Here is a 12223-nt window from a genome sequence, read left to right as displayed (position 1 = left end):
TTTATATGATTTTGATACTTGGTTCAAATCAGCTTGAATGAGAACGGAATGCAAAATATCAGCTATTACCAAAAAAATAAATTCTACAAGGAATTTATTACCCAAAGACCTCAATAGTATCTTTGGCTATTGGTTCCCATTCTACTAAAACAAGAGCAGGTTTCAGTGGGCCCAAGATGGACTAATACCTTATGTTTTTGTCCAGTAATCACTGAGAGCTACTCCGTTATGGTTTACCTTTTCTCGGCCATTCCTGTAATCATTCAGTTTCAATGTTTTAATACATCAAGAGGACTATATATAGGTGTTCCTAAGAAACACCATAGAGGGAAAACTGTTAATTTGTACTGTAGAGAAATAATTCCCTTTAAGACATAAATCTGCTCTCTACAGGATTTTATTGATAACAGGGTTTGTTGTTGGAAATTCATGACACTGGAATGGAATTTCAGTCTAAATGGGGCTTTTCAAGGAAAATCCTATCTCTAATCTGTCCTATTCCATATTTTAAACTGCAAAATCCATAAAAAATTTAAACTCATTCCCAGCCATCTGCAAAATACATGTAGTTTATCATACTGTGTGCAAATAAGTAACCTTTATTGATTCTTGTGCACAGTTTTCTATTAAATAAAGTTGAATCAGCACTGCTGCAGGGCACTTTTGTTTATAACTAAAACTTGATGTAAAATGACTTGTCTGGAAGAATGCTTTTTGCTATTTCTCAATCCATTCTAAGTGCTTTACAAATACCAAACAATCTCAATAAACCTGTCAAGTTCGATCACTTGTTACAAAACATCTCTCTAGTTACAACCTCTGACATTTTTTTAGCTTGATGCAAAATAGGATGTGTCTGTCACTAAGATGCCAACTGACGGTTCTAACTAACTGAGAAGGATAACGCTAAAGAAAAATCACAAAGTTTCTCCCCTTTGTTTCTTTTTTGCACCACCCAACACTACCGCTGGCTCATGATCAAAAATTGATGAGTAAAAGATCAAAAGTCAGGCTTGAATCTGCTTGAGAACTGAATTTTCTGTGCAATTTTTATTAGCTGTGGTGACTGACAAATGGACTGTAATATTTGTTATCATCAGTAGAAGCACTCGTCACCTTCATTCGCTTACAGGTCTGTGATCATTCAGCTCACAGTGGATATGCTTAGAGACTGAACCAAACCCCCTGTTAGCATCCCATCCTCCCACTGATGTATCACCTCCCACTTTACAACTAGCAAGATACTACCAGATAAACAATAACGCAGAACCAGTTTCCTGCCCCTCACAGCTAGCTGTCTCTACCAATTAAATCAGTCCCAAAGTCATGTCTAAATTGTCCTGATTTTTGCTAAAGCTCAGTGCTGTTACTCTGCCAGCACGAGTGCAGTGAGGGATCCAGGCAGAGGAGAATATTTTAGCTAAATATTCTAAAACTAGGTCCACAGACTTAATCCTGGTATTTTGTCACAGAGGCTGTGCCAGAAATACTTAAATACTGAGTTTTGCCTCGATCTGGAAAAAAGCACAATTTCTGAAGCAGTGACCAGTGCTAGTGCCAGCCTGTGCCAAGTGGGACAAGAGTTTGGAGAGTAGTTCTTTACCGAAATAACTTCTTTTATCCCAGCTGAGCATGCTCCATTTGCTGATCGGGAGTAGTGTCTTCCTGGAGGTGTGTGATGTGCCACGAACGACAATGCGAGTGCAGCAGCCGGGCAGGAAGGCTGGGGTGGCCTTAAGAGTGTCCTCACGCTTTTCCTCCTAATCCTCAGAGTGGGCCACTTTTTGTAAAGCCTATTTACTGCTGTTTGTAAGCATTCTTGAAGTGCCTGATATCAGTCTGAATGCTAGACATGAAATTAAGCTCTGCATTTTCATCAGCCGGGGTTGCAGATGAGTTGCTTAAGCTTGGTTCTTCGCACCGCTGTGACCATGCAGCTGGCAGAACCGGGTGGGCTTCTCCAGCATACATTTGGGCTCCTAAACACTGTGTGACCCATCACAAAACATCAGTCTCCTTCTGACAAGGATGTGGTAATGTGCTCAGTGATGAAAGTAAGATGCCATGCCAGTAGCTGCAGGGCTGACTTGTTGAGATGAATTTCTTCCTGCTGTAGCTTCAAAGAGGAAAAGCAACCACGAGCGAGGGCACAGCTAATGCAAAAGCATGAAGGTCACATATTCCCTCTTAGATAAGAAAAACAACAAATACGTTGTTGAAGCTGCAGAGGAAAGGCAAGGAGCTGTCTGCTTTCCTTATATATTTCTAAGCAAACAGGGTGGGATCCAGGAAATCTCCTTGCCCCCCAGCTGTACCTGTTCAGCCCATACTCCTCTTGTCCTGACAGTGAGCACTGTCAAAGCGAGGAACAGATTCATCTCCAATGGATAATAACTTCCATTTAAACAGAGTTATTATTGTTAAAATTTTAGAGCCAAGCTCTGCCCTGACTTATTTTGTTTCATAAAGGCTACATGTATCACAAAGACAGGACAGAAAATAGCCCCTGGGATTTTGCCTTCTTAGAGCAGCTTTGCTGAAAAGGGCTGCTTTTGTCCTCTGTCTGTAATTGAGCATGATGGCATGTGCTTTATGGCTTTTTTTTTGCAGTCCCCCACAACTTCCCCACCTCCTCTGCACCTGGGATTAGGTTTTCCTGCAATGAACAAATCTAACATTCAGTGAGCAGTAATTTGCAATGTGCCATGCTTGAATCAAGCAAAGAAATAAGCCAGTGTTGTTGTTATAAAGACCTGACAGATGGTAGGAGGACCCGCCTTTCTTAATCAAGTCATGCTCAGTAATCAGAGCTAGCTCGAATTTATAACAAAAAAAGAAACCCTACCCAAGTGAGGATTAATGGGCGGCATCCTGGTCTCTGGTTAGGATGAGCTCAGTGGCATCATTCTGTATGGAGAGGGATAACCAAGTTCAGGCTCTGACCCACTTTGGAGAGAAGTTGAAAATACCAGTTAGGTCCTTTAGTCACTTCCCCTGAAACAAAGGATTCTGCCAGGTAGACAACCTCACCCAATCTACCTGTAAATATTATTTCAGAGTCTCAACTAGAGCATGGTGGACAAGTCATTAGCCAATAAAAATCTGCAAAGTTTCATTGTCTTTAATTTCATTGCAGATATATTAGCTGAGTGTCTGGCCCTCCAAGCAATGCAGCTGAAATATAGGGCATGAAGGTCATAGGCTTGACCTGGACCTCCTTCATGTTAAGACTTTTAATTTTAGAGAAGAATGAATGGGTCTCAAGCTCATTTCTCATAGCAAATAACACCTCCTGAATCTCCAGCTTTGATATGGATAGCATTTGAAAGGTTAAGAAAAAAGGAAAGATTTTGCCTAAAGAACATGACAAGGATACATCCTTGTTCTTTGAAAGTGATTAATAATACAGGAATAAAGCACCACCTTGAAAAATCCTGTGTGCTTTCTACTGTATAGGAATTGCTGTACAGAAAAAAAGAGTTTGGGTGAGGGCATTCGTGTAATAAAAGCACTTTTGTGGGTCTGGCATTTAATCACAAATCAGTGAGTCAGGGAGCCTAACCACACTGTTTCTTTCCCTTTTCGCTGTCTTCCAGGCTCACAAGCAGCTGAGCACAAGTCCTTGATCTGCAGCTTCCACAAACACACCCACAGCTAAAATGGCGGAAGACGCTGATATGCGCAATGAGTTGGAAGAAATGCAGCGGCGTGCCGACCAGCTTGCTGATGAAGTGAGACCGATAGCTAAACAGGAAACTTGGGGTTGGGTTTGGCATGAGAGACACATCCAGAAATAGGAGCTGATCCGACAAAGGATTTCTAGAGCTGATTCTGTTTTTCAACAGCTTTACACTGAAAGCAGAATTGGAAATGAAATGAGCCAGGGTAAAATTTAATGTCATGTTTAATCTTGATTAAGGCATTTATTGATTGTGAGTTTGGTTTAGGTATTAGAGTCTGTATCAATTTGACTGGCCTCAAAGCAAAAAGCAGCAATTTAATATTTTCTGAGAGTTCCTTCAATTTTCCAAACCTATTAAATGTTAAAAGTCACCAATTAGGTCTCTGAAAAGTCTTATCTGAGAACCACAGACTTTATTTTTAAAGTAGAACACCAGCTGTTCCAAGCAGCAGCGCCGCAACGCGTGAGCAAGGGGAGCGCAAGCCTTAGAGACTGCAGCTGCCCTGAGATGCGGTGGGAACTGCTGCATTAACGAGCCATAACAGAGCTGAAGATTAAGAGATCACCAGTACCCTGCTGATGGCCTGATTTTGAGGGAAGGCAAAGAGCGTAGGAAAAGCATACTGTCAGCATGAGCCTGCACGTTAGTGTTGGAAACTGTATCTTGCCAAATCTAAGTGGTTTTTTCCTCTGAATTTTTCAGTCCCTTGAGAGCACCCGTCGAATGCTGCAGCTTGTTGAAGAGGTAAGGACTTGCATTTTATTTGCACTTCTGGTGTGAGCAAAAGTGATAGAGAGTCTGACACTGGAAGTGGTTTTTTGTTAACTCACATTGCTAGGGCATGGCTACGGCTTTATGTGCCGCTCCATCCCTCCTTATCCTTACCCCTTAGGAGGGTCATTCACTGTGTCCTAGTTGCCAAGTCTCTCACCGCAGACCAGCGGCTGAGGCACTGTTTTGCCCATACCTCAGTATCCATTGAGACAGGCTCCTGGAGATAAACCAAGGCAACAGCCTCTGAAGGTGAGCTGGACTCAGGGACAAGTGGCTGAGTTTGCTGCAGAGCTCCCAGACCCTTGTGTTGGCACCGCTCTGACATCCTTGCCATAACACTGCAAGTGGGGAGGGCGAGAATTGGTCTGTTTGCCCTGTTGTCCCTAAACACCTGTCTCCATAAACACTTGCAGCTATTTATAGAGCATCAGTCACCACAGCATGCAACTTCCACTTCTTTGTGCATCTCTGAAACATTTATTAGGATTTCAAGGCTCATGGGATGTCCTAGATTGACAGCTCTGGAGAAGGAAGTTCTCTGTTTTTCCACGGTGCTGAGGAAGGGAACTCAGGCTCAGTCCTGCCTGGAAGGATCACTCTCAGAAGGGAAAAAACAAGTCAGTGAGGCTTTGTTTCATCCTCTTTGTAAAAAAGGGGTTAAACATCACAAATTCCCAAACTCAGTTCAGTTTAGAGTGGTCAGCCGTCAGGTGGTGGAAAACTTTGCTCCCACTTGACAGGACACATTATTTTCAGACACTGTGTGAGCCTTGGCTCCAGAGCTGGTGACATTTTTAATCAGGGTCATCAGCACTGACAGTCCCAGTACTCCTGACAACAAGAGGAGTCTCCGGCAGAGACAAGGGGAAGAAAATTACATCAGGTCCCACGTTCAGGAACAAGCACAAGCCCAGCCGTAAGCTTCATGGCCTTGAAATCAATCACAACTGTGGAGATCAATGGAGTCAAGTGGAGACAAAATTAAATTTCCCTGTACAGATAGACAGACAGATGGGTCATTGAGCATAGTCAGCATCGCTTCTCCTCCACAAATGTTTCAGATCTGGGCCCCTTGCAGCTGAAACATGCTGTTGTCTCACAAGCGATCTGTCCCTTTTCGCTGCTCAATTCCCTGGACATGCCATTTCTAGCCATCACTTGATGTCAATTCTATGCTGGATGCAGCTCCTGCTGAAATCAATTCAACAGCATGGAAGAAAGTCTCACATGGGTACCTGCACAAACGCCAGGCAGGAGAGCCTGCTGCCCCAAAATGCCTGTGATCTAAATAGACAAAGCAGATGATGAGTGGGAAGAGAGGCGCAGGAAAGGGAAGTGATTTGCTCAGGGCCAAGCCATCAGTAAATATCAGCCCTGTCTCTCCCGAGCTGTATTTGTGTGACCTATGCATTGCTTGAGTCTTCCTAACATATTGAACCAGCATATTGTGAATGCCACTGGAATTTCAGTATTAAAGCATGGCAAATGGCAAAGTGGGAGGAGAACTGGGACTGCTGCATTTACCAATGAATTTATGCAGGACTCTAGTGCTTCTTGGAAGAGCTCAGCATCTCTCTGGACCTGGCTTTTATTCAGATGCTACAATATCTTCCTGTCCAAACAGAGAAGTTTCTAAAACTAGCACTGAGTAGTCAAGGGAATTCTACAATGAGCTGAATATTATTTTCATTAATGTGACTATAGAAGACCTTTAAAATTCTTCTGTGGTCTAAAGAGTTGGTTGATTACTCTGACCTCATTTCCTAGGTACTTTTAAAAGAATGCAGCATTTAGGGATTGAGAGATTTTATACTGAAAAGACAAATTGTGGGTGTCTCTGAAATCGAACTCGCATTGCTCTGATTTAATAAACCCAAAAAATCCAATTAGACTCCCTTGCTTAGCAGAACCCGTCTAGTGGGTAGAGATAGAAGATATTCTTTCTCGGTGAAAGAACACTTTTTACTCTGTTCTCTTGATACAGCAAATCTGTTATTCCTTACTTGGGAAAAGAATGCCTCCATGTTTAAACATCATTACTGCATACATGTGTATGAATTCCTGTCATGGTTGGCTCTGCTCTGTTTAGATACTAGGGAAGTATAGAATAAACAGGCTGACTTGGCTCCACTTTAGAGACAGAAGAGTGCTGTCCACCCAGGGAAGCCCTACAGCAGTACAAGGCATCCTCAATGCTGAAATGTAGGTCATAGCTTGGGGGGCAAAACCAATGTCCCCAAAAGACCTCCTTGCCCAGGAAGACTGAGTTTGGATACTAGGCCCTGGTGCTGGTCCCAGGGAATGTTGGCAAGCATAGACAAATCTGTTACTGCTTCTTACTTTTGTCATCCACCTTTGCACGAAGCTGCTTGTTTCCGTCCTAGCACAACAGTGGAAGCAAGGAAAAGTGGTGAGTGGCTGTTGTAAAGCTGCCACTGCTTTGCCCCAAGGCAGCTACGAACTGGGATGGCAGATTACAAAAACCAGTTTGCTCTGAGGTGCCCAGCATACGCATGCAACACAGTTACATCTACACTGACCAATGCTCATTTGAGCTACTCAGTGCCATAAGCACCTGTATTTTATGACAATGCTGTGCAATGACTGGGCCAAAACTTAAAATAAAAATTAACTGAGGCAGAAGAAGTGAGACTAAATACACAGTTTGCAGCTGACCTTATTTTCTTGTTCAAGCTTTTTACCTCTGAGCCAACTTTATGAAATGCAGAACAACACATGCAAGGGGAAAGCTATGAGTGTACTACCACCTTCCAGTGGAACCACCATGGCCTTTAAAGAAAATCAATCATTGTAGGGTGGGAAAAAAAGATGGTTTCTAGCTATGGTGCAGCAAGGGAAAAAATATCAACAAAATCAGTACTGCAGAAAGCCCAGCAAGAAAGCACTTAGCAACATGTACAGACAAAAAGGTTGTTTTGTACATTTAAATCCAGATAGGATTTCACATGCTGGGGGGTTAGAGTCAAGTTTACTAACATATCAAAGCTGAAATGGTAAGCTATAAATGTTTGATAACCTCATGATGCTGCTCTACACAGGACACTGAACACACCGTATGCCACATACTAACTTCCTTCATGATGGGGAAGTGATTTTCCCATGACATTATCATCATAGTCAAATGTTCCTTAGTATGAAGAATTAAAAAAAAAAAAATTCAATTAATTTAGAGTTTGGTCCAAAGCTTGTCAAAACTAATTTGAAAAATCCCTTTGACATCATCAGCTATTGGAACGGTTCTACTCAGAAAAGTGTTTTAATCTGTGCAATTCCACAGAAATACATATCTGGCATAGGGAAAGGTGATTCATAACTTTAGTCTTGGTTTTTCCTATGCAGGATTAAACCCCTTTGTTTATGTAAACCGGCAGGGTAGCACTGGAGTCCAAGTCATCGCGCTAGATGAAAACCAGGCACACAGGATTTAAGTAGGGGTACACAGATTTGTATCGGCTGAGGGTCTGAACCACAGGGTGAATTAACAGGCTGAGAAGTAACACGGCTCTTTAATCATGCATGGAGAGACAGTACAGTGTTAACAGGGTGACAGTGAACTTGGAGCAGGAGCTGAGGAAACGCATTACTATGGATGACTAAAAAATGTTGCTTTGACCACATTTTTGTCTTTAGCATGTTGACACTTCTCTTTAGTGTCTCTGGGAACTGCTAGCAATGTCAGCCTGTCCTAGTACGTAATTGTCTGTATTAATTTATTCAAAACAAACTCTATAATCCATATGAATTAAAGAAAAATTCTTCATTGAAGTGGAGGTTTATGTGTTCTTCACATATCTGGTTTTGAGACTATCTCCTGAAATGCAGAGAAAGTGATTTCTAGAATTTGGGTTCTCTATCTGATACATCGTTACCTTATACTGTTATGAAAATCACCCCTCAGGCTAAACCAAAGTTAGAGTAGCTGCCTTTTGTAGCAGGCACAGATAGAACGCAACACCCTGTGTTCCTGGAGGGACTGATGGGCCCTTTGAGAAGTCATTCCAATTCTCTTCCTAGTTCTATTCCCACCTTGGGAAATTCAGTGACATTATAGCAATAATAAGAAATGACACAGCAATGCATTTCCCCTGCAAAGTGCCAGGCAAATTTCAGTGAACGTTTTGTTGCTGACTTGCTCTAAGACCCTCATAAAAAACGGTTTCAAACGCAGCTGCAGAAGACTGAGGATAACGTATATTAAAGCCTCCAAAAGGGTTCCTGGTTATGCTGTTAAACTGGCTTCACTGAAGCGTTGACAGACTCAGGTATCCAAGAGCTGAATTAAACCTAGAAAGCTGAATTAAGCCCAGAGGTTTAAAACCATATATTCTGGCTTTCTGATCAGGAGTTTTTACTGTGGTCCAGTGCAGAACCTAGGCATGTGCTTCACAGAAAGCATGTTGAACCCAAACCCAAAAGTACTCCTTGCTGGTTTGCTTTTATCTAAACACCAGAGCTTAGTGCTGCTAAAAGGTTGAAGGACATCGACTTTCATGAACTTTATGGGGTCTATATTTATGGTGCTGTTTCACCTGATGTGATTAATTGTGAAGTTGCAAGTGATGGCTTCCTGCCCTGAGGGGTCATCTTGTGTGCAAAATTGGGCAGATCTTTGCAGAAAAAAGGTTGGCAACCCACAGCACTCTCCATGGAAATCAAAGTCTAGGAGGACATGCTGGTTGACCTGCTCATTCCTACAATCAGGGCTGAGTATGTTCGAGGGCTGCTTGAGAAAGATAATGTGTTTTACCGTCTGTGGTATACCTGCTTTATGGATAAACAGAGGAACTCCAGAGCTGTTGGTTTAATGCCTTGACAAAAGCAATTCATGCTGTGCCATTTTATTCTAAAGGACAAGAATGTGAGATCTTTGCTGTACCATGGCAAAATCCAGCAGTACAAATTCTCCTGACAAGTACAACAAGAAGACAAGGAGAGTCAGAAGCAACTCTGGAAAGAGAAGGCTGCTACAGATTTGAGAGCTGGATTAAAATGGCATGTGCTTCAAGAACACTGTAGGGTCCTATGAAAGATTCATTTTGCTACTCTCTGGCCTGAACCACCCTAAGCATCCTGTGTTTTGAGAATCCTTATTTTGTTGCAAACTAAACAGAGGATTGCCTGTGCAAAGACAGGAGGGTCTTAAGAAATTCCTCCACTGCACAAGAAGAAAGAAAGACTCTAATCCTGGGGAAAGTGTACCATTAGCACATATTTTCATAACAAGATGGACCTTACTAGTTCTACCCATTCATGGCTTCCCATGTAGGATCTCACTGATGTTGGTGAGAACCCTTCCTAAGCCCTCAGGACCAGACAAATCAAAGCATGGCCACCAGGCCCCTGCCATGACTGTGGCTCTTCTGGGAGCCTGGTATCAAGGTTTTATGATCAGTTGTTGTAAAACATATTCTGGGCTGGCACTTTGCTAACAGAGCTTTCATCGCATCCTGTTACGCACTCTTTAAGCAACCAGTCTGAGTGTGTCTACTTACACCTGCTCCCCCTGAGACCAAGGGGAGTTTCCATGATACTTTCAGTGCAGAAAACACCAACATTGTCTGTGGGTCCCAAACACACTTGTTTGGCACATTTTTTCCTTTATATCCCTTTAAAGGAAGAGGCTTTGTAGTTTCCACAGATGCCTCAGTCTATTGCCACTGAAGGTCAGTTACTGAGTGTTTCTCCCCTGCTCGGACATCTGGATGATGAGCACGTTTTCAGAATAGCTCTGTCTTACACACATGTTTGGTTTTGAGCTATCTAAAAGATCAGTCACAATGGAAATACTGAACTTTTAGTGAAGTCTGAATCTGTTTTAAATGCACAAATGTAATTTTTTTTTAATTGGCTTTATACAGTTAATTTTTTGTGAAAAAGCTGAAAATTAATGCTTAATAGAAACTTGGAACAGGAGGAGATTGTCATTTGATGTCTGAATCACCTCTCATCTTTGTCAGTGAGCATCTTTATTAGCTTCAATATGCTTTGGATTAGACTTCAGATGCAGACAAGTATATTCAATGCACACCCTTTCATATTTTCACATTAGTATTAATACTGTGGCAGGCTGCTCTTAAGAGATACAGTACTGCCTGGTAGAAATAAATGGCACTGATGGTCAGGTAAGTAAAAGAAAATTGCACCTTTTTCACTCCGTGCAAGGATTTAATATGAAATACAAATCATAAGGTCTAATTGCTGAGTTTGTCAGGTTACTGGACATCTTAGCTGCATAAAGGCAGTTTGCTCCAATGTTAAAAACAGCAGGAAAATAAGGTCAGAGGGTTAAGGAGCAGTAAACAGTTCTCAGCCTGCCTATGTTTGACTCACCGAAAGCCAACAACTATCACACCACCAATTGTAGGTTTCTGAGTCCAATATTTAGAAGGGTCCCATGTCAGACTGCACCATAATAACTCAAACACAAGATGACTCAGGACCCAAGGAGCCTTCTTGTGTTTGCAAGAGGTATGATTTTAAAATATGTATAAATATTTTGGGGTAAGACATCCCTGGGTACCAAAAGCATAGGAAGAGCACAATAAAAAGCTATTGCACACCCAGTGCTTATCAGATCTGACACCCGCCCCACAGAAAACATAAGATAATTAAAGGTGGTTTCCTTATTCTAAACAGGCAAATCTAAGTTGACCCTTGGACCCTAAGTTTCTAAAGGTTGACGAAATAAAATCTGTCTGGGATTCAAGCAAATGCAGTATGAGCTTGAAGGGACAGAGAGCAACAGCGGGTACAAGGTAGATAGCTGGCAGTAGGGTGCAGCAGACCATGGGGAGAGGCAGGAGGCTATTTTCTCTCCACCTGGCAACTCACACAGGAATTTTTAAAAAAGACAGAATGAACCAGGCTGCACACATCTGATGTTTTTCCCAGTTTCTACAGTGATGTACACATTAAAGACATGAATGGGAGTGCAGAGAGAGGCAGACAAGAGCACAACAAGAAGCATCTCGCATCCCTCTTGACCCGAGGAGGATCCTCTTGAAGCAAAGCAGAGAAGCACCAGCTGCACCAGCCAGACAGCCCTCGAGTGTGGCAGAGAGTCAGGCTTGTAGCTGAGCCAACGCGGGCAGCGTGCTGCTGGCCTGCCTGGGAGTGCCCTGCAAGCGCGGACCAGGCAGCTAATGGCCAGAGAGACTTCACTGCTCCCAGAAAAAGAGATGAGCGATGACAGTGAGCTGGGCAGTTGGGAGGAAGGATAATATGAAGTCCTTAATTTGCTTCAGGGAGAGAGAAAGGTCTGAAAAGAGGGACAATCAGCAGTCCAGGTTTCTGTTCCTCAAGTTCCTGTGCAACTGTGGGCATCTCACCCACCCTCTGCAAAATTAACGCCACCAACTTTATCTGCTTTCATGGGGGTATGGATGGCTTTATGTTCACGGAAGCAGCTACATTACTGCTGCACATGTCTAGGTAGCTCTGCTGGCAAGCTGTCAGGCTGCAGAGAACTTACTTCATCTGTTTTTGAAATGCAACAGTCAGGAGATCATTCAGGCTATTAATTATTCACAGATGTTATCACTGCTGCAAGCAGAATGGAGCTAGTTTCCCCTTCGTAATTAAAAAGGAGCTAATCTGATCTGTGATACAGCTTAGGATCACAGCACCCAGGAACTCAAGACACCTGATCACATCCCAGAGTGATGATAATGCATGCTAAAATTGTACTTGTTAAAGGTGCCCTGCTGGTGGTTTAGGCAGGTGGGATCTCTGAATTGCTCGGCTTT

The 12223-nt window shown here is 42.6% G+C and overlaps 1 protein-coding gene across 2 annotated transcripts in view; it reads left to right on the top strand.

Moving 5' to 3' along the window:
* Positions 1-3659: 3659 nt before the first annotated feature.
* The window catches only part of SNAP25 (synaptosome associated protein 25), a gene marked incomplete at both ends in the record, with an annotated part of 29005 nt that continues 20441 nt past the window's right edge, over positions 3660-12223 (top strand). For both annotated transcript variants that reach the window (XM_081997070.1, XM_081997071.1), the window contains 2 exons: positions 3660-3731; positions 4386-4427. In XM_081997070.1, coding sequence (XP_081853196.1) covers positions 3660-3731; positions 4386-4427 — 114 coding nt within the window. The remainder of the gene's footprint in view (positions 3732-4385; positions 4428-12223) is intronic.

Source organism: Phaethon aethereus (assembly GCF_964289735.1).
Source record: "Phaethon aethereus genome assembly, chromosome: 3".
NCBI classification, from domain to species: domain Eukaryota; kingdom Metazoa; phylum Chordata; class Aves; order Phaethontiformes; family Phaethontidae; genus Phaethon; species Phaethon aethereus.
This window is presented reverse-complemented; position numbering and strand designations above follow the sequence as displayed.